Source organism: Mesocricetus auratus, unplaced genomic scaffold (genome assembly GCF_017639785.1).
Source record: "Mesocricetus auratus isolate SY011 unplaced genomic scaffold, BCM_Maur_2.0 Super-Scaffold_100010, whole genome shotgun sequence".
Classification (NCBI taxonomy): Eukaryota; Metazoa; Chordata; class Mammalia; order Rodentia; family Cricetidae; genus Mesocricetus; species Mesocricetus auratus.
In genome coordinates this window covers 31332636-31355508 of record NW_024429194.1, presented here as the reverse complement: position 1 = coordinate 31355508, position 22873 = coordinate 31332636, and the positions used below count along the sequence as shown (strand labels likewise).

Sequence of the window (22873 nt, the reverse complement as noted above, 5' to 3'; positions counted from 1 at the left end):
CAGTTGGGAAGACAGCTTTTAGGTTAATAAAGCAAGTTTTTCGGCTCACTGAGTCTTTTGGGTAGGGGAGCAAAAGATACTTTTTAAAATTATGAAGTTTAGTGTATTTCCCCTAGTATCCGTCATTCCACCTGCCATATGACCAAGATGTCACTTACATTTCCTGATGATTCCCCTTGGTCCCCAAATCCAGACAGACAAACATATTTGAATGATATGTCAATATTATTTGTGAGCAATAAATGCCTCAAAGTCACCCAAATAAAAAGCACAGAACAATCAAATTGCTTTACAGAATTATGGAAACTATCAACATGATTGGGTATGAGAATAGGTAGACTGCCATTCTTCTTTAAACTGGCTACGTGCAGTTTAGGAAACCCACCTTCCAACACACACACACTTAGAAATGAATTCATGGTTTCCCCATTGCTCCAACCTCCCCTTTGTGCATAGGAACCTACATTCTACTCGGTGTATCTGGGTTTTTAACTGTCAGGGATTTGTAATTTCCAGTGGAGTTAGATTATGGGCAGACAACATTCCACATCAAAATCAAATACTGTATTGTAAACACTCCTCTATAATGTTCTACCCCGAGTAAATACTAGAAAAGTTTGAAAGGTATGGGGGGGCCAGGGTCACTTCACTTCTAATCCCCCAAATTTTTTTTCCAGAATTAACTAAAACATGCTCTAGGAAATCCCTGATCTGGGACTTACTGTGTTTTGCATTTGTTTTTTTCCTTCCTCACTGGAGATGTCTGTAATTAAATTCTATTAGCCTGGAATCTTATTAGTGTCATTATTGAATGCGTCTCTGAAATTGCATGCATCGTAGATACTCCCTTACGAACGAATCCAGATGGTACGTTTAAAGGGATGTGCATAATTTACAAAGGGTCATTTAGAGAAGCTTTATTTAAGAGTCCTTGAGGGCCAAGGTCTAATTACAACTATACTAGCTTTAAAATATTCACTAGAATTTTTTTTTCAACAAAACTTTTATGTCAATTTTAACACATGTGAAATTTGTTTCCTCCCAATCTTTCATGGTTTTTCTATAAACCCACAGATCTATTTAATTTTGGTCTTGAAATCAAGTCATTGTTGGTTATAATGTGGAATGAGGTTACAAGGTATATTTATTTACATTAAGAGCACTGACTTTCATGTTATCATTTCAAACCCAATGCTTACTTAATCATACAGTAATCTAGAATTTCCAGAATCTTAGGGTAAAAACTCACATCTTGATTGGACATATCCCAGTATGGTCTCTCTCCATATGACATCACTTCCCACATAACAATTCCGTAGCTCCATACATCACTGGCTGATGTGAATTTACGATAAGCAATTGCTTCTGGTGCAGTCCACCGTATAGGAATCTTGCCACCCTGTGAAGATTGCAACTATGGGTTATTTCCCAACTTTTGCACTCATATGCTAGCTAGTTTTGTTTCTGAGTGTAGTGACTACTTGACAATCAGCGAGACAACAGCATTCCTGAGGTACTTTCAGTAATAACAGACTTGTTTGACTAAAGTCTTCCGGGTTGAGACAGTTCTCATGTGTGTTCGCTAACCACAAGGAAGTGAACAAGTGATCTGTCTAATTATTCTCTGAGTGCTGCTTAGGGCAATATTATAGAAAGGAAATCTCAGGTTTTACATAAATACATATGTTATTTGGGGCATATCAAAGGATCCGTGGCTTACTTTTGTTTTGCCTTCTTCCTGCAGTCTCTCTCATCCAACCTTGGAAAGACAGTGTTTAACACTGCATCAGAGACAGTGAACAAAGGGACCCAAATTTGGACATTTCTACCCACCACAGTCTTCCTAGACTTCTGTAACATGGCAAGTATGATATGTATAAAAGATAATAGGCCCTTGGAAAGTAAAAGTCAGTATTTTTTTCCATGAAGGAAAGACTACTGTTTAACATTAAAAGAAAAAAAAAATCACAAACATAGTAAATAAACCAACTATTACCCAGAAAGGTGTGGAATGTTTCCAGAAACAAAACAAAGCTACACTGACCACCCTCAAATGTTTCTTAATTACCCCCTAGGTGTAAAATAAAGTACTTTTAGTTGAGTTTCAAATTTCCTGAGGTTCTACCTGGAGAAAGGAACTTGAGTTTAAATTCACACATGACTCCAGCAGCCATCATTTAAGAATGCCTCGACTTTATTAGGGCTTACTCATCAGGATAATAAATCGCCTGGGTTACTTTCCTGCTCTGGGAAAACCCCATGTACCATGTTCAAACACCTTACCTACAGATGAACACACATGCTTTCCTTAAACATTTTGCTGAGGGATCTAACTATGTACGTGTATCCTTCTAGAAGCCTCTATGACGTTTCTTCTCTTCTGATACTGAAGACAGCAATAAAATGTCTCCTGAACTCACCAAACATACTTTCAGGGTTCATAAGAGGATCAGCCTGAGTATTGGAATGATTTGAAGACTGTTTATTCCTTTAGAATGCAATATTCTCACCATGAGGCTAAGACAGAGCACACCCTGACCTCACCCTGAACACTCCTCACTGTGTCCCAATCCATACTTATCTATCAGCACTACATGGAAAGCCATTAGACATTGGGAAATGCTCTATAAACTCTGTACATACATTCTCAAATTCATTAGCCAACAAGGAGAAACAATGCTTTGGCTTATCTAGGGGCAAGAAATTTTACCCCTGAAGAACAGGAAAGAACCAAGTAGCAAAGCTCAGATAGGAAAAGGAGTATAGATGGAAGGAAAAAAAAATCAGAAAATGAAGAGAACTTTAGCATTACATGGATATATATTTGGGATACAGTATATGCACGCATACCTACACAATAAGTCATCCAAACTCCTAATTTTCATAACAATATATCATTTGTTGAGTAAATTGCCCTTGATAGTGGCTTCTGATTTGGCTCAATTTTAAAGAGAAAAGAGAATTCATTTTGCTTGTCATTTCTGGCTCTACAAAATGGATACCTGTTAGAGTAGGTTTCAAAGTGACTCTCTTTTTCTTTTTTAAGGCATGGTTTAAAAATGAAGGCAGAAATGTGGAGAGGGCCTGAAGGATAAGTAAACTTGAAGGAAAAAAAAATGAGGAAGAGTTCCAATATCAAGATGACAAGAAAGGATCAGTTTCATCAGAGTAGATGCCATGCCAGAGGTGGCAAACGGTCCTTACCCTGGTCGTATAGGCTGCTTCAGGATCATCCTCAAGCACCCTGGACATGCCGAAATCAGACACCTTGCAGACCAAGTTGCTGTTTACCAGGATGTTCCTAGCAGCCAGGTCTCGGTGCACATAGCTCATATCAGATAAATACTTCATCCCAGACCCAATGCCACGGAGCATGCCCACCAGCTGAATGACTGTAAATCGGCCATCATTCTTCTACATAGGAAGAGAGAGGGAACAATCCCATTAGCATTAGGCCAAATCAATTATCACCAAGAATTTATTACTGCGTTCTCTTTGAATATCTGTATCCGGCACGCAATGAAACTCGGCATTATTTCCGGGCCCTTCTGAGCAAAGTCACTAATTCACGAGTGGAGCTGGGTTTGCTTCCTGTGATAGATGGAAATTGTCCAAGTTTAATGAATCTGTAGCTCAAAGAGCTCCACGGTGTGAGAATAAATCAAATACTCCCCTCATTGCCCATGGATTATTCAATAGCCTTAAGAATCACATCAGATTCCATTTCTCCTCTTCCTGAACCTGGCTGAAAAAATTCCAACAAATGCAATTGAACAGAATGTATACAAGGAATGTGTTAGTTACTGGATGCTAGTAACCCTGTTAGTTACTGGACCCTAGCATCCCTGTTAGTTACCAGATTCTAGTATCCTTTGATCTAATAGAGAGTAGACACGTACCCTGAGGAATGCATCCAAGGAGCCGTTCTCCATGTACTCTGTTATGATCATTACTGGTTTACCTAGAGTTTCCAAAAGAAAAACAAAAGCCCTTGATGAGCCATGCAGTTAATGAGATAAAAATTGGCTGTGCAAAATTTTACTGCCAAGACACCTGTCTTGTGCGATCTAATTTAATTAAAACAAGCCAAGCTTATGCCTCAGCTGTGGGAAGCTAGGAATGAAATATTCAAAGGACAAGTAGGCTTAAATTCCATCTGGAAGGTTAACCCTTTGGATGGCTTGTTGACAGGGTCCTTAACAAAAGTGGCCTCTGGTACCCAGGGATCACATGAATGGATAATTGCTCTCTTAAAACAACAGATGAAAATGATAAATGGGCAGGCCTGTTGAAGTGTGTGTGTGTGTGTGTGTGTGTGTGTGTGTGTGTCTTTAGAATAATTCATTGAATTTTATTCCCAGAAAAGCAGCTTGTGTGATGCTAAAGTCTGTGGTCAGAGAAAGCTGTAGTTACATTGAATACTTAATTATTCAACCATATAACCTGAACACACACCATATAGAACTCAGTCCCCTTCACTTGCTCTGGTCCTGGACCCTTCCTTTCTCATCTCATTCATCTTTCCTATTGGTTTCCTTTAACAACTTATCTTAACAATAAACAAATCTTTTTTTTAACTACTGCTTTTTTTGGTTTTTCCCTGTAGAGAGAACCAACAAGAAGGTGATTGGGTAGGAAGGTAGGGAGAATCTGGGAGGCGTTGGGGGAGGAGAAAAAATATGTTGTATGAAATTTTTTAATAAATAAATTATAAATCAATAAAATCTTCAGAGAATTCTGTCTGAGAAGGAACTTGTCTTTGGTACTGGAGCAAAATGGTTGGAAGGGTTATGCAACTGGGGGCATCAACCGTTTTGTTTCACTTGAGTTCTCTCTGGGCCTTAGGAAATAACCTTTCTTTCATTTCTTGGCCGCAGGCAATGAATTCAGGACTGAAACTCCTTTTCAAGGGGATGCCAGCAAACGTGGTACTCCTGTTGTTTTTTTTTTTTTTTCCATACTAAGAGAAAATGTGGGACAGGATAAAGCCAAAGATCCCCTTTGATGAAAACCTGAGCTGATGAAAATATTTACTTGTTTTATTGTTCTTGCTGACTGAACTTAGTGATTTAGTCAGAAATTAGGCTGGGATATCTCACCGCCAAAAAAGCATTCCTTATTCTCAATCAGTACATTCAGCAGGGTGGAGGGCGGTGAGGAAGAAATGTCCTTACTTCAGAGGCAAGACTATTGAAGTTTGTAATTTCAACTAAGTCCAATTTATTAATGTTCTCTCTCCTCTGCTCTGCTCCCCCCCGTACATGTTTACTGTCATGTGTAAGGCATATTTCTGAGGCAGAGACAGGCCCTTTAAACTAGAGAGTGACCCCATTCAGACTTTCAGTGAGAAATGAAAGTAAGATCTGTTGTGTAGACAGGACACTTCTGGTCTTGCTGAAAAAGATCCTTGGGAGCTACTTTCTCGCCTTACTCAGTCCCCGTGGGAGGTGGGAGGTCTCAGGGCATCTGTCCTCTACAAGTCCTTGGTCACAACAAAATCACCTATGTGAGTTTCAGTCATCCTGCCTCAATCAAAAGATACTTTGTCAACTAATGAGAAAAGTCGGCTCTCCCTGCCAAGCATTAACACCTAATTCCATTTCATTGGTTCCCCCTGGTGTGTTCCCAAAGAGATGATCCAAGAGAGAGAGAGGAGTGGGGAGAATTTATGATCCTCTCCTCCATCTAGACAGTTTCTCCGGGAACTGGTTGGCTATGAAACCCTCATAACTTCCTAGTTTGACTCTTCCTGCCACCTTCTCAAGTTTTCTGTATTCTCACCCCGTTTATTAAAAGTATCCATTTGTCACAATCTTTAAGAACTCTACGAGAGAGAATACCTTCTTCCACAAAAGGCTTCTAAGTTGAGCAGGGATGGGCTCAGGAATGAAGATGACTACTTCCCTGCCACATGCAGGGATTGGGGGTTAGCAGGAAGGGGGTGGGACCCCAGTAACTTCTCTGGTGGAAATTTTTTCAATCATTTTAATTCAGCGACAACTGCATTATGCAAATGAATGCGGTCGTTTGTAGCAGTTACAGCTGTAATAGCTCTGGGTTTTTAAAGGCGCGGCGGGACTTTAACACAAAGATCCCCTGTTTCTTCTCTCTTCGGCAGAGGTGCTATGAAAATCACTGTCTGCGGCAGGAAAAACACCCGAGTTGAACAGAGCCCCCTTTCTAGAATAGGGACCTGCAGAAGTATTTAAAGGGAATGTTATCTTTTAATTAAAGTAGTGAGGGGCTTGGGCAGTTTCGAAGGCCACAGGCAACAGAAAACATATCCTGTCTGTAAAACCAATCTTAAAAAGCAAATAGAACTATTCTATGCTAATTACAGCCTTCACCTGAGGTAGAAAATTATACATCCCCAGCATCGAATTTCCTTTTTTGAAGAATTCTCAGTGTGAGGAATGGTGTACTCCTTCAGACATAATGACACCATTAACACTTCAAGAGGTGTGTGTGTGTGTTTAACTTGCCATTGTGCAAACCACTCTAAATATTTTATTTTCTCCCCAAATAACCTTTGGAGGCAAGTTTTATTTATCTCCGTTTTTTATAGGTGAGAAGAGTGAAGCAAAAGAAGGACTATCTCACCAAAGCCACCGGTAGAGGTGTGAGCAAGCACCAAAGCCACCGGTCAGTTATCCTCAACGTGGATCCTGGGCTCGTGGTACTGGTACCACCTTTAGCAAGTTCTTTAGGAATTGAAGATTAGATGGTTCTCCCCTAACTCCCACCCTCTACCTCCCATCCCCACCCCACCCATTGAAACTTCTTTAGAGAAAGCCTAGGAAACTGTCCTTCCTAAAAGTGAAAAGAAAACTCTGAATTCCATCTAGTCATGGGATGGGGTCATGCATGCCACAGAACTTGTCCTAAGGTCAGAGGAGACAATCTTCAGGAGTTAAACTCTCTCCTCCCAGCCACGTGGGTTCCTGAAACTGAACTCAGGCCCCAAGGCTTGGCAGCAAGCACGTTCACATGCTTCTACATCATCTTTCTAGTCCCTAAGAATCGTTACTAGAAGACTCCGATAACGGCTTAAATTTGAGGAGCTTGCTTTCACTTAGGTAACCTTCTGGAATCTTCTTCCCAAATACTTTGTGGCTTACTACAAATGTCTCTATTTTCCAACTTAACCTACTGTAACCTCCCCCACCCCCACCCCCTCCGTTCCTGGTTCTCCTCACTGAAGCAGCAGCCATGCTGACACTTGCCACTTGTTGATTGACAAGCTTTTCACAGCTGTCTTAAATCAAGTAAGAGATATCTTGGCCTCACTGAAGACAGAGCCCCAGGCTTACAAGATCCTTGACTTGTACTAACTATAGTTAGGAACTGGGGCTCCTGGAGCAGAGCCACCTTAAATAACACGCACTGCTTCAGTGCCCTAACTGTGTGACACTTTATAAGTCAGTCTTAGCCAGCCATACAGATGTACACCGGGTTTGCTTCACAAGACGCATCTGTTGAGCTGTGTCGTATTTTAACTGAAGCGTGGTTCACAAGCTCAGTGAATGCTAATGGACTAAAGAAAGAAGGTTCAAGCCAGGTGTTACTGTAAATAGGTGCTGAATGGCAACAGCCATAAATCAGGCAGAGCAGACAAGCAAATCCTGCTACCCCCCCACCCTCCCACCCTGATATAATAAAGATTCGCAAGTTTTGCTCCCTGCATCTGGAACCCAAGCTTCCAATGCAAGGTGTGGCAAGCTTTTGTTTTGCTTTTTATGAAATTCATTTCGTTTACCATCTGCTTGTACGATCAGTTTGGTCTAGCAAAGATTTGAAAGATGGTATGGAGTACCCAAAACTCAGCAATATTAATTTCTCCCAAATCTCACACAAGCTGCCTTGGAGACAGGGCATCAGCTGCAGTCACAGACCCATTTAGAACTGACTGAAAGATTAATGACTGGTCCTGCACTGCACTGATTTCCTCCTATTAGTAATCAGTGGACCTGTTCCATCTGTCATTTCCCTGGAAAGAAAATGTGTATTTAATTTCCCTCCCTTAGCTTTGTAGAGGAGGCTGACCCACGTACATTTGGTGACAACGCCTTCTAGGTGGATTATGTTTGGGTGGTCAAACTGTCCCATGATGCTGGCCTCGCTCAGGAAGTCCCTCCTCTGCTTGTCGGTGTAACCAGCTTTCAGAGTCTTGATGGCCACACAGATCTCTCTCTTGCCTGGCACCTTGAGGCGTCCGCTGCAGACCTCTCCAAATTCACCTGTGGGAGAAGAATCGGAGATGCCCCTGAAATGCACTCAAGATGCAATAAATAACCTTCATTGTATCAGGCACTTAACTAGTGAGATCCAGTGATGATTTCATTTAGTTTCCCCACAACACACACTATTCTCAGGGACTCCATTTTATCACAGGAAACTCACACTTCACATAAACCTCAAAATTTTGCAGCCAGCACGAACTAGAATATCCTGGATCTAACCAGCCTGGCTACAGGTCTTACATGTTCATTTATTTTATCCCCATGCTCATTTTCCTGAAAATGAGCACAAATTTGCACCAGAGCTCCTTACAGAACATCACATGCATACTCTGAATAAGGAAATCTCAATGCATAATTTTTACATATATAGATGTACAAAAAACACCCCACATTCGAATGTAATTGTGTGATTTACATTTTAATTTATATACCTATTTAACATTCACAAAGAAAGACGGCTTATTGGACAGACAGACACTCAGACACTTACCAACTCCTATGACTTTTTCAATTTTAATACAGGATGCATCGATTTCTTTGGCAAATTCTCTCACTGCCTGGTTGGGGTCTTCGTATGTGAAGGGATCCACGTAAGTTCTAACACCTAAGGAAGGAACAAGGGAATAAGGTGCTGCACATATCTCGGGAAACATGAATAAACATAAAGGGTTGAGGTCTTGAAAAAAACCCTTCACATAGGAAAAGTTGGGTTAGCTATATGGTCGTTGACATATGAAAATGCTTAAATTCTGGCTCTGGTTTTCATTAGTGGGTAAACAAAGAATTTGCTAGCTGCTTAAGACACTGCAGTTCTACCAACTTCCTGGAATGTCCTTACACTTCAAGGATAGGAGTTTAAAAACAACTCATCCTTGATGGAAAAGTGAATCTCATCAGGAAATTTGGAATGAGTTGTCTGGATACTTTCTCCCAGACAATGGCTCCTACTCCATTGTCCTAATACTAAAGTCCTACCCTACCCCTCTTTTCAAATACTTCCCTTATCAAAGACAATGGGGCACTTTCACTTTCCACAGGCCCTGTCTATAGGGTGTCACATCTCCCCTATATTTAGAGCAAGTGAATACAAGACCAATAATGAAGACTCATATGAAACCTAGATTAGTATACATGGGAGGACTCTTAAATTGGACCTCCACTTGCATTCTGTTTGGGAGAGTACATTCAGTTGGAGGTGGTGCTGTATATAGTCTGGCTGAATGTGTGAATACTATGGGTACAGTTGAGTCATGTGTCACACTCACAAACAAGTTGAGAAGGTAAGCTCCGAGGCAGCTGGTGACAGGCATGACTGACAGCTTTCTACTGGCATTTACACTGGGAACCTGAGTATGTACCGCACCAACTGACCAAACCTCCTTGGTTGTCTGAACTTGTCCATCTTTTTCCTTTTCTCTTCCTAAGTCATTAGGAATAACTTAATAGGTTGGCATTTTTCTCACCAATGGTGCTATTGCCATCTCAGAAAATGCTGTACAAATTACTCCTGGGTCATCTGGCTTCTTTTAAGTGTTTTCAACCACTTAAACCAATTTCTTTGGATTTACTTCTTTGAGACTTTCTGTAATATCAACAACATGTAAAATCCACTAACACAGTCTTGATGGCTATCATTCCAGTATCCCCTACCACTGCTCTATACCTACTTCTTCTTCTATCATCCCACACCTTTTTTGTTGCTTATGAAAATAATAACTAACCCAGCTGGACAGTGGTGGTACAACCATAAAAATCCCAGCAGTTTTGAGGCAGAGGCAGGTGGATGTCTGTGAGTTCAAGGCGAACCTGGTCTACAGAGCTAGTTTCAGGACAGCCAAGGCTACACAGAGAAACCCTGTCTCAAAAAGCCCAAAAACAAGAAGAAAATAACAACCCACTGTATCTTGCTGCCCAGCTACAGAAATACTTTTCCAGAGCAGAGATACATAAGCAGAGTTGAAAGAACTTCCTGCCTCTAACACTATTTACATAGCCTTGAATCACCAATTGTACCTTGACATCCTTGAAGAATGTTATTTGGATAAGGAACACGTTATGTAAATATTAATAGGCACATTAACCAAAATTTCTAAGTCAGACAACACAAAGCATTATCTAAAAAAAAGAAGAAATTATTTTTTGGAACCAATTTTTTACCTTGATTCAAATGTTTCTCTTCATCTGCTTCCTGTTTCGCTTTGCTGTACTTACTCCGTCTATTAAAAAAAAGAAAAGAAAAGAAAATGATTTCTACCACAAAACCTGTAATGAAAGAGCTGTAAGCAAATTCTTCCTGAGTGCAACAGAAGTCAGGTGCATAGGTAGTGCACACTTTACACATAAGGAAACTGAGGCTTGGGAGAGATAAAATAAGAAGAAAGAGAATGCTACCTCATATTGAGTCAGGGTTACAAGCTTAAGCCACCACAGCCCAGAATACCTGACTGGCTGTTTTGTTTTTTTTCCAATATGACCCCATTTTGTGTGTGTGTGTGTGTGTGTGTGTGTGTGTGTGTGTGTGTGTGTGTGAGTGCATGTGTGGGCACAAGGGCAGGCAGGGGGGGTGGGCAGGGGAGTGAGGGGGAGACTCAAAGGACAACATTGGAGAATTGGTTCCCTCATTCCACCTTCTGGTAGCTTTTAGAGATTGAATTCAAGTTAAAGTGCCTTTTCATTCTGAACCATCTTGCTGGCCCTGCATACATATTCTTAATTAAAACGAGTTTCATCAGTGCAATGGCAATAATGTTTAGTGTGTGATAGGTAATGAATAACACATCCTGTTGTTATAATCATGATAGTATTGTAACACCTCATTATCACATTAGGTTTCAGAGGCTGCAGATTTAGCTCAGTGGCAGATCTCTTACCAAAAGCAAGGCCCTATGTTAGGTCATCTGCTGGGGGTTGGCGGGGGGGGGCACACCCTAAAGCATTATATATACATGTATATGTATATATCAAATGAAATTCTAGGAAGTAAATATTTGCCTTGTAGTTAACTACATTTCAATAGATGTTGTAGACCAGATCTGTATACTTCTGTTCCAATACGAGGTACTTGGTGTCTCAAAGTTTGCATATTGCCTTCCATGTCCTGTTGGAGTTAGATGATTTGTTGTTGTTGTTTTTTATATTGCTTTAGGAAATATAACTCTTTAATACATATAAAACTTGAGTCAGGAAAATATGAATCACTTATGGAAAACAATCTCATTTTATTATAGATCACTTCACGTTAGGAGACTAGAACCAAACCAGGGAATAAAATGTGTTGATATGTGACTCTCATAATGTAAAATTTGCAGTGAGATTACTCTTTGTGCTTTGTGTGTCAGAGGCACGGTAAGACTCCCTAGCCACTGTGCTTGCATTCCTATCAGGATGAGGCACCCTCAACTCTTCCACTTACAACAGGTAGAAAGGCAGACAACCCCACAGAAGAGAAAACAGCAAAGAAACTAAAGGTGCTAGGCAGAGCAGGCAGGCAGGCAGCCCGCCTCTGGCAGCACAGCCCTGGGCACATGCGCAAAGTTTCCTCCCACAGCCTCTCATTTGTCAGCTCCTTAGGCACCAGCTCAGCAATCAGACCCTCGGAGCCCACAGATGTTCCTCTACGTGGATAATTCCCTCGCAAATAATAATACCTTGTGCTCTTACATTGCATTTAACTTTTCAAAGTCGTCTCATTACATACATTATCTCCTCCCCTAACTGTTTGCAAAGCCCAAACCAGCTTAGCAAACAGAGACCCCTAGTTACCACAGTTAACTGCAAAGTGCATATTTCAGTACCAAATAACAGCCTGTGTTTTCCTTTGCAGTTAGCTTTTCAAAGGGCCTTCAAAGGGTCTATTATTTAATTGCTTGTTCACAACAACCCTATGAGGGGAATCAGGTGGAAACCACATGTTCAGTTCCATTGTACAGATGAGGACATGGTACGGATGAGGACTCAGAACCAGTGACATCAAGTGAATCACTCATATCCCTTCTTGGCAAGTATAGGCTTTGATAGGTGCCATGATCCAAGACCTGCACAGTGCCTCTCCTAGAACGTACTTAATATTAATAGTACATTCAAAAGTATCAAATGATTATGTGTGTGCATGTGTACACACACACACAGTAGTAGGAATACCAGACTAAAACCTTGGGTATTGTTCTTCTGACACTGCCCACGTTTTCAGATAAGGTCTCTTACCATGGCCTGTGGCTTTGACTAGCCATCTACCTTGTCTGTGCCTCCTCGGTTGGATTCCAGCACACAAAACCACCACGCTGGCTTTAATTTGGTACTACTTGCGTTCTAGAAATCGACTGACTGAGCTATCTCTCCAGCCCTAATGGTGCATATTGTATCAATAAGCCCACAAATCACATTCAACCACTCTTAAAGAAAGCAACGGCTTCATAAAATAAACTTAACAAATAGATTTAATGCCCCGAATAAAAAGAACATTCTAGAAACATTGGGGGCCCCTCCATTCTGCCCTCCCCTCCTTTGTCCCCTTTTAAAGTTGACAGAAGGGTGTTAGGAAAGAGAATATTTTGGGTAGAAAAACACCAAGACTAAGTCCCCAGGGTGTGATAGGCTATCTTATCAGGGCTCTAAAAGCCTTCTCTGAAATCACAAGATTATCTTTTAAACCATTTCAGAACTCCAATAGAGAAATTAAGGGGGAAAGTACATAGAACAAGAAAGCCTTAGTAGTGGCCCTCCTTTATTCACCTTTCTGGAGGCCCAACACAGAATCTGGTGCTTGCTAAAAAAGCACCCCACCCTTGAGCCATACCCTCGAGCTCTTGGCCTCCTTTTGAAATTAAATAGTTGGTTTAAAAACAAAAAAACGGGTGTCTACAATAGAAACCAGTGGCCTCAAGCAACCATGAAGATGGCCGCTTTCACATCAAGCACATTCATTAACAATGGACAAAGTCAGAGGAAATACAAAATGGCAGAGGTCATTAATGATAAGGTTGACCCTCCCATCCCTTCCTCAGTCCTGCTGACATAGAAGAATTAAATGAGTGGCGAAGGTGCACATTTAAAGATCTTTTTAATGTGCAGTGTTATTTGGAGTAGAGGACCCTACGAGGGGACAGAGGATATTGAGAAACACGAGGATTACTGTTCAAAGGCTAATTGCGGCCTATTAGTGCTCTAATAATACCTTGAAAACAAAAATGCCCACGTTTTGTTCTACCTCAGTCACCTCTGACCCTTCCCCCTTGGATCTGAGTGGGACAATGTGGCTCATTATTATCCCAGGGAAGAAAGGCCATTGAAGCTTACTTTGGGTGAGCCCTCCTGAGGAGCTGAGTCTAAATTGACATCCCAGACAGATCACCTGAATGGCTGAAACAAGGCTTTGTGGCAGATTTTCTAATTACAAAGATGTGGACAAGGCAAAGATTAGCAAGGGGAAGTAGTGGAGTGGTTTCTTAGAATTGTCCAGAAGGAAACATGGAACCTTGCCACAGAAGGCGTCCTGGCAAAGGGCCCCACACTGCAGGTGAAACTTTGAGTGAATGCAAGCCTCCCTGCTGTCCCAGGGACTGGCTAATAAGGGCATTAACCATCACCAGAGGGAACAGCAGGAAACCGCCCAGCCAATGTACTCCTGGCACCCTGAGTACTCAATAAAACAAATAAGAGGACAGGAGTGTGGCGGGGGGCCTCCCATAAACCTCGCTTTTATCAAAATACCAACTTTCCCCATCAAGCGGACAGATTTGATGGATGTGGTACACTGCTCCAAGTTAATTAGTAAACGGTAAGTAATTTATTCACTAAAGTACACATTAAAGATGAAGCAGTAATAAGGAGCATGGCTCCTGTAGCCTTTCCAGAGATTCATAGCCAGCATCCTTCTTCTTCCCCCTCCTCAAGCTGCCACTGTGGCCACATCAAAAGACGCCTCAACTCTTCACCCAAGCAGCAGTTTGATAGAGCTGGACTTGAACCTGTGTGAGTGCTTGCAAGTTGCTTAGAAAAATGTTCCCCTGGGAATCCTTTGCCTGCTAATTGTGTGACCGTACATGAGGTCATCAGAGCCTATTTGGGTAAAGATTTAAGTGCATTCATTTCTACATGAGCAAAACATTCCAGAGAAGAGTATGAGGGCTCAAGGAGAAATAGACGCAGGTAGAACTGTCAGTCCCAAAGTGGACAGTGTTAACCTTGGATAGAAGACAAATTAACTGAGTTTGTTTCCTGCATTCAGCGTCATTTATTCAAAGATCACAGGCTGATTTGCAGGCCCTGATAAATATGTCTAAATCTTTCCATGGATGTTAAATTGCTTTCTTTAAAATCAATCTGGTTCTTTGAAATCTGGTGAAAGTGCCCAGTAGCACTGACCATCGATATTAGGGCATCCTGTGAAGAGCATGTGTTGGGTCATCAGGTCATGCTGTGCCTTAACCAAAGAGTCTTTAAAGAAAACCCTAGGACTCTCCTCATATTTTACTCATTTTTTAGGACTGTTTAACATGTTTGAACAATAAACTACTATTGAGGGCCAGCATGATGGCTCATGAGTAAAGGCACTTCCTAGCAAGCCTAGGGACTCTCGATCCTTGGGAGTCCTGTGATAGGTAGGAGAATAAAGCCAATTCCTGCAATTTGTCCTTTGACCCACACATACATGCTAAATAAATAAATGTCAAAGAAAAAGAGTAGTCTAAAATAATCGGAATTCATTCACCTTGGGTGGTTTTGAAGATAAATTGGTAAAATCATTGATATCTTAGGGGAAGAGTTGTCAGCCAAATTTTTTTACAGATCCCATCATTAGTCTGGGAGGTTCTGGGTTTCAAATTTCATTTAATGACACAACTATTAACAGCCCTTTGAAAGAGAAGTTTAAAAAGTGATAGAAAAAGTGGTTAAACTAGAGGTCACAAACACATAAACATGTAAATAAGGAAATGTGGGTTTTCTCTTCAGCAAATGTATACGTATAGCTTGGGATAAGAGTTCTCATGACAGTAGCCCAGTGTCACATTTACAACAAAGCAAGATAGTTAGGAGCTCTGGAAGACATCTGAAATGATAATCTAAGTACAGACCTACAATGCCATTGAATGTAAATTAGAAGTTGTCCAGACAGCTTACTAGGTAAAGGCTTCTACTGCCAAGTCTAAAGACTTGAGTTCAGTCCCTAGAACCAACATGCACATTGTAGTCTATACACATTATATATCACAATAAATACAATGTAAAAAAATTAGGAGTAAGACTTATTTACTCTACATGTGAGTTGTAAAAACATAGCTGAGTCAACATACTTTGCTCGGCAGGACAGCATTTAATGTTGATTGCATATTGAATACTTAAATAAAATCTATAACTGCAATAATTTCATTCATTGACAGAAATTCCTAAATGTTTACTTTCAAGTTGAGAAAGGAGGGAAGAAAAAAAGAGGAAGAGAGAATGAAGGAAGGAGGAAGGAAGGGGGCAGGGGAGAAGGAAGAAGGGAGAAAACCTGATAGAAACTGGAGCTGATCTTGATTACATCACATGCAGGCTTCTCATCATAAATTAAATAAACACTATCACTATTTTAAAAATCTAGCAACATGCCAACTGTGAGCCTGAGGCAGTTTCCCCTTAAAGAACATATTAGCAACAAACAGATTTTCTCCTGGTGACAGCAGAAGCTCTGGGACTTTTGTCTCCCTCTGTGAGTCTTTTTCTAACTACATCTAGAGATCTCACATTCACATGCCAACAACACAGCCCCTGTGAGATTCGGCTCAGCTTCCAGGGGCTCTGTTTCACTATGGACACAGGCTAGTCCACACCTATCAATTCTCCTGCCTCAGATTCCCCAGTGCTGGATAACAACATGCCTGGTTTCTAGAATAATCCTTTCTGACATCACTACTCTGTGGCCTTCAGAAGCAAAAGGGGGTGACAGGAAAAGACCTTGGGCAGGCTCAGAATCTCCAGCTGTGACTTTCTCACACGGATGCCAAGGCTGGGCAAGACTATTTCGGGGGACCATTTACTACCTGTCATTTGTACTCTATAAAATCCCGGGCCTGACTTTTTGTCCGCAGTCCCTGTCTCTTCAATGTTCACCTGTTGTTGTCCTAGTTTAACACGTGTAGTTGTCCCAGATAACAGAGCAGACAGGCTGCAGGGGGAGAAGAATTAGCTGAGTGAGCATCCCACTGCAGGCCTGTCAACTACCTGGCTCCAGGCAGCCCTTCCCCTGACAGCTTTACGGCTGCCACTAAGGAAGAATCAATATGAGGGCAAGGGGCTGACATTTCATTTTCTAAAAAGTGATCCATTGAGAACCAATCACCAAGCAGTGTTTATCAGCCTTGGGAAGTGACTTTTTTTTAAATGGGGGAGAAGAGGCAGAAATCATCACTGAGTAACTCGACAACCTCAATTCTCTGAGGGGGGATGGCCTCATAATTGGAAATCCCATGCATCCCCATTGCCACTCTTCCCTTATATAATCATGTGATCAATGAAAACACAAAGGAAATGAAGTCCTCAGACTTGAGGATGCTGTCTCCCTGCATTATAGTGTCATGGTTTCTTTCTTCTCATCAAAGCTGATGTTTGAAGCCGAACATCCAAAAGGAGTGACTTATCTCTAACTGCTTAGTCTGACTGTTGTGTTTGGGGACACTGAAGACAAACAATTATGTAAGAAAAGAGAGAGAGAAAAAAAAAGAGAATGAAAGGCAATCTACAGAAAAACTAGACCACAACAGCAGAATAAACCCAGTCGTAGCACATGATAAGTTCACGTGCCAAGTGTTTTGGAACATTCACGTGTGTCTAAGCATCACACAGTGGCTGGACTTCAGGCTACTGTGTTTGAAGTAGAGGTCATTCATGTTATTCAGTCACATCCTCCCCCATTTTTTGTACTTCTTCTTATACTCGAAACACTGAAATATGCACAAATTCCAAAAAATGCTGATGTAATTTCCATATGCTCCCTTTGTTCTCCTTTGCAATCTGAAAAGCTCAGTTTAACCCATCACTTCAAATAATGTATATGTACATGACACACACAGGCACACAAACAAAATCTCATGGCAGCAAATTAGGAAAAGTCTTGATTGCCTCTCAAATTTTTACTTCTTGGAGATTTAACTCATCGCTCTAGTCAAATACACCGATTTACAGGCTTTGTCAAAAGGAACGAAGCCAGTGACAAACACAGAGACACCATTCGAAGCAATACATGGTTGCATATTGTGTTACTATTACAGTGAACAAATGGATCTCTGTATACTGGGGCACTCTGGAAAGCAAGGGTGTGATCATGGTATTAGCATGTGACTTGTAGGTCTCTTAGGCAAACTCTCACATCTGTTTGTCACCCTAAAGTCAACATCAGCGTGCAATAAAAGCAGTGACTTGCAAATGTGATGGCAACAGTCAAAGACATTGTCTTGACATTGGTGAGAGCAGCAGCAGGTGGATGGGACAACAGGACAGTCAGTGGTCTGAGAGCTAAGCATGGCTACTGGGGGACCAACTAGAGTTCAAACTACAATCACAGCAACAAGATGACATTGGACAAGCACTGTATCTTCCTTTACATCAGTTTCATCTTCTGTCACAGGAAGAGCTTTATATTGAAGAAGGTCATATTCACAACAAAAGCCCCACCTTGGGAAATTGTGGATGTGGTATGTGGTGGGGAAACCTCGGATGTGAGGTACAGTTGATGATGAACAGCTGTACCCCATGACGTTACTGATCAGTATGAACAATTGGACAGAAGTGATAGTAAGAAGCAGGGTTGCTCCAAAGACCATGCAACCAAGCCATCACTAGCTCTCTCTCCCTTTCAAGAATCAAGTTACTTAAATGCACACATGGGATAAATATGCTGCCCACGCAGATACTGAAGATAGTGATGGCGTTTTCCCGAGGGATGGGGAGGCACAGTGCTCATATTCCTTACCGTTCTTGTTAACCAATAACATGCTGAAGCGCCTACAATGTTGCTGTGGTACCTAATGTGTCTATCAAAGGTTCTTGCCAACAACCCTTTTAGGCAGGCAATAACCACTGTTATCTAATAAGAGAAAACAAATACAGCTGTCAAATAGTAATAAGCTCAGCACTTGGGTGCAGAGTCCAGACTTACCAGAGGACAAACTTAACACCCCGCAGCTTAACACATCTAGAAATCGCCCATTGGCTTCCTGGAACCAGTAGACATTTATTTATTTATTTATTTATTTTTTGCAAGACTCTTAATAGGGAAGGCTGCCACCCAGTTCCTGCCATAAAGTCCAGGAGGGATGTGAAATGATCCAATGGAAGAGAACCCCTGGCATTCCAAAGCTTTGTGTGGAGAAGATAAAAGCCTCCTGCAGAAACTGGGAAGGAGGGGGCTGAGCTTCGATCCTTACCTACGACTGATGACAAAAGCTGCAATGAGAATGACCACCAGCACCACACTGCCAGAGACGGAAACCAGCAGGACTGTGGAGTTGGCTCCATCACCAATGATCCGGGAAGGCACTGGAATGACAGTTACACGAGGGTCATATAGGGGGTGGTGGTCCTAAGTGATGGAACTTGTTAGCACATTCAACTTTCTGAAGCAATCCGTTCAGCAGCATTTCCTAAGCAAATACACCTTTCCACCCCGTACTTTTAAACCACTCGGTGATGAATCTAAAAATATATGCTTTGATGCCTTCATATCCTTTTTGTCAAAACTCTTACATAATGAAAAAAATACATTTCTTAGTGAAAAAGACATTCTGGAAAGTTCAGAAGGGACAAATTGTTTCGAACGCTCTACTTCCACACCCAGCTATGAAAACTAACCTATTAGAGGTGGCCTTAAGGCCACCTCCTCCTTATAGCTTTCCTGTGTAAGACCAAGGATGCCAGTGTCCTTCCCCATCTGTCACCATCCTCATTCAACAATGTGTCAGTAAGACCACGTTATATCTGTAACAGATGTTGAAAAATTCAGTCCCACCCTCTTCCCATCAAGAGGCCCAGTCTGGGTTCCGTAATTAAGGAGGAGGCATCTCTAGCTCAGGAAACTTCTGTTCAGTTAGCCATTCCAGCTCTCCCGGGAGCAAGACTTAACGTTTGTATGTGGCACGTAAAAATATACATGCACACTAATGACACGATTTAAACAGATTCCTAAAAGTAAGTAGGGAAAGAAAGGGTAATTTTGGTTCCTTCTTTAATCTCAGGAAGAAAACTCCTTTTCCTAATGTAGGGTGGGTACAGAACCCTCAATTAGTCAGGTTAGCAAACCCATTATTCATGGTTGGATAGAAAGTTCAAAAAGGACTGACACTGACATCATTTTTCACCCATAGGAAGACAGATAAGAAACTATTATGAAAAATGCTCTTCTCCAAATAGTGTGAGGGTTTCTAACAAGGAGACACTGACTATCTTGTTTCATGCAAATGTCCACAGTAGCCAAGTGCTTACCTAGCCAAAAATTGGACACAGCTCTTTGGATTTCAGCAGAGTGGAGGGCTCAACCTATAAGTAAAAGCATCTGGGAATGGGTGGTGTCTGGGTGGTCTCTTTACCTGTGTTGGTAGTGACCTCCAAGGGCTCACTGAAGTCTCCATAGCCAGCGGCAGTCCTGGCTCTCACGTGGAACACATAGGAAGTCAGAGGGTTCAGGCCTTTGATATCTGTGTTCCTGGCAGCCGTCCGAACTATGCGATAGCTTCGTTCATTCTGATCCTACATTTGGTGAAATGGCAAAATGAGTTCTCCTGCTCTAGGAAGGAGGTGGAGGCAAGTGACCTGGCACCGCATACATTCTCTGAGCCCCATGTTCTCGGAAATGCTCTGCAGTGTTTGTGGTACTGAAGTACTGCTACCACTTTTTACAGGTCAAAAAAAAAAAGTTCAGGGTCAATGTTGGCATTGATCATTATTTATAATTTTGAGGGGCATTGAAGATGAAATAATCTGATTTTGAAAAGAATATCAAATGATGGTTGATGTTTTCCTAAGAGGAAACTGAAATCAGCATCCTATCTTCATTTCAGTGTCACCCCTGTGCATGCCCTCCCGGTCCTCCTCAGTGTGCAGCCAACCATTGCACCCATCTCTGGTCCTTCTACGCTATACTGCCCCCCTCACAAAGGTCCCTTTCTGTCTGAAAATGGCAAAATGTTGTAATCTGATATCTCTTCAACAATCCAGTCCCCTTTCTGCTTCCAATAAGGAAGCCAATAGGTAATGCCTTTAACCCCAGCACTCGGGAGGCAGAGGCAAGTGGATCTCTGAGTTCAAGGCTAGACTGGGCTACACAGAGAAACCCTGTCTTGAAAAAAATTGTTCATTTTCAGGACAAGCTTGGATGCAAATAGCTCTCTTCAGAGCTCTGTCCTTTAAGAGACAAGTTATTTGCAAAATTAATGCCTTTCTATACGGGGATGAAGAAGGTAATTTTCCTCACCCAATTTTTCTGTTAAAAGTCATCAAAACCCACACCTTCATTTTGAGCAGCAGTGATCTGCTTAAACATATCATTATTTTAGCAGTTATGAGTCATTCTCTATGATAGAAGGTATATAGATTAGGTCTTGATTTCTCTTACTAGATAGAAAATATAATTATATTAGAACATAATGCATGTTTTTCAAGATAACGAGGCAAATATTACATTTCATAATCATATTTTGTTGGGAATCAAGATGCATTTGATTTTGGTATTTATTACTACTTGAAAAACAGAGGGATAGGAATAGTAAGAAGGAAAAATGAAGGGAAGAAGGAAGTGAGGGAGGGAGAGAAGGGAAGAAATACCTTTTCATAATACTTGACTTCATATTCTAAGATCACTCCATTTGGTCGATCTGGTTCCAACCAAGCCAGAGCGACACTGTATCTTGTGACTTCTTTAGCCTGGACCAAAGCGATGGATGATGGTGCTATCAGGGAGAGAGAGAGAAAACAAAGAACAAAATCTTACTTAAGAAAGAAACTTGTTTTGGGAAACATCATGCAACAATTTTCACTCTACTTCAGAACGTTGTGTGGGTTTGCCTTCCCCTGGGCTGTGATGCCCTTCTCCAGTGAAACACGGTGTTTTTCATTGTCTTCAGACTTTGCTTTCTATATGACTGAGCTTTAAAAGATCATCTGTGAGGGGACTGCAGACATGGCTCAGTGGGCAAGACACTTGCTCTGTAATCATGAGGACCTGAGTTTGAATTCCCAGCACCCGCAAAAAACTGGGTGTGGTTGGCACTGATCTGTAACATTGACCCTGGGATGGTGGAAAGCAAATGATAGAGGAGGATGGTAGACATTCATCTAGACTCAAAGTCATCCTGTGGCCTCTGAACAGCATGCACACACACATGTGCACACACACACACACACACACACACACACACACACACACACACCCGTGAAGTAAGGGGTTGGCGACTCCAAAAGTCCACAGGGTCATTTCCCTAGTACGTAAAAACATAAAAGCACTCTTGCTCTTGGGCTGTGAGTACAGGCAATGCTGCTTGAGCTGCCCTTTTCCAAGCCATAGTTGTCTCAAGGCAACCTCCCTTCAAGCTCAGTAACTTTTTCACCCTAACCCTAAGCACTGATGCATCTTACTGATATTTAATTTTATCCAAGCAGGGGGATTTACCATCCTTCCACAGTTACTGTGGAGAATGTTGGAAGGCAAAGGATTTATACACTCTCCAATATAAACAAGGCACTGCTTAATTACAGTAAGACTTTTCCATTTAAACACGGCCATGCAAATAATAAAGAACACAAATAAAGCCACAATGGTCTCCCTGGACATAAATGACATTACACAACCATTTTTTACAAGAGTTGAAATTGTTCTTGTGCCTGCTGAGTAACAAACCTTCCTTTCCACGAGAACGACATGAAGGCAGTCTTTTTGGGTATGTTATTGGAGCTGCAATGGTGGCAGGGGGTGCATACTTGAGATTTATAAAGTCAGCCTGCTCAATGCTTGCATCTTCCCTCTGCAGTGTTGTTGTCTCCAGCCAGCTGTTAGCAGCTCTGCTGTGACAGACATGGGCCAGTGTCAATGTTCAATCCCCAGAGAGAAGGGGAAGCTTTCATGAAATCCTTCATCTTATCTCACAAAGCTGGCCTCAAGTACCAGAGATTAGGAGGCTTGCTAAATTGAATGCATATTCACTTTACTCCCCAAACTGTGGGAATATGTGAAAATGGGCTTCCAACAAATGAATGTTGTCCTTCCCCGCCCATCCTGGTACCCACAGGACTGCCAATTCTCAATGCAGGAAAGAATAAGTGAAATAAATTATCAACAGAACCAAAATATGGAAAGTGTCAGTGCTGCCTGACCACATGGGATGTATGTGTATCCTGGTGGCAGAATGTAGTGAACAGACTTATAAAAGGAAGTCTCCATGACAGAGTCAATCTAGCAAGGGTTGTCTCCTGCACAGATACTGACAAGCCTGACATCTCTGTCAGGGATGCCGCAAGATGGAACCATACGTTCAGACATCCTTCCCAATGCTTCTCTGTCTCTCTCTGCTATTCCAGATTGGAACTACTCAGGCATAAACACCAGTGGAAGACACAGTGCAGTACACATGGTCTCCATCAAAGGCAAGGCCAAGGTTAGTAATACC

General features: G+C 41.7%; 1 protein-coding gene across 1 annotated transcript in view; it reads right to left on the bottom strand.

Moving 5' to 3' along the window:
- Epha4 (EPH receptor A4) overlaps nucleotides 1-22873 on the bottom strand; it is a 140222-nt gene that overhangs the window by 11829 nt on the left and 105520 nt on the right. The window contains 9 exon segments of the mRNA XM_005070450.4: nucleotides 1250-1399; nucleotides 3205-3414; nucleotides 3900-3961; nucleotides 8052-8237; nucleotides 8731-8844; nucleotides 10398-10456; nucleotides 18644-18755; nucleotides 19802-19961; nucleotides 21036-21160. Coding sequence (XP_005070507.1) covers nucleotides 1250-1399; nucleotides 3205-3414; nucleotides 3900-3961; nucleotides 8052-8237; nucleotides 8731-8844; nucleotides 10398-10456; nucleotides 18644-18755; nucleotides 19802-19961; nucleotides 21036-21160 — 1178 coding nt within the window.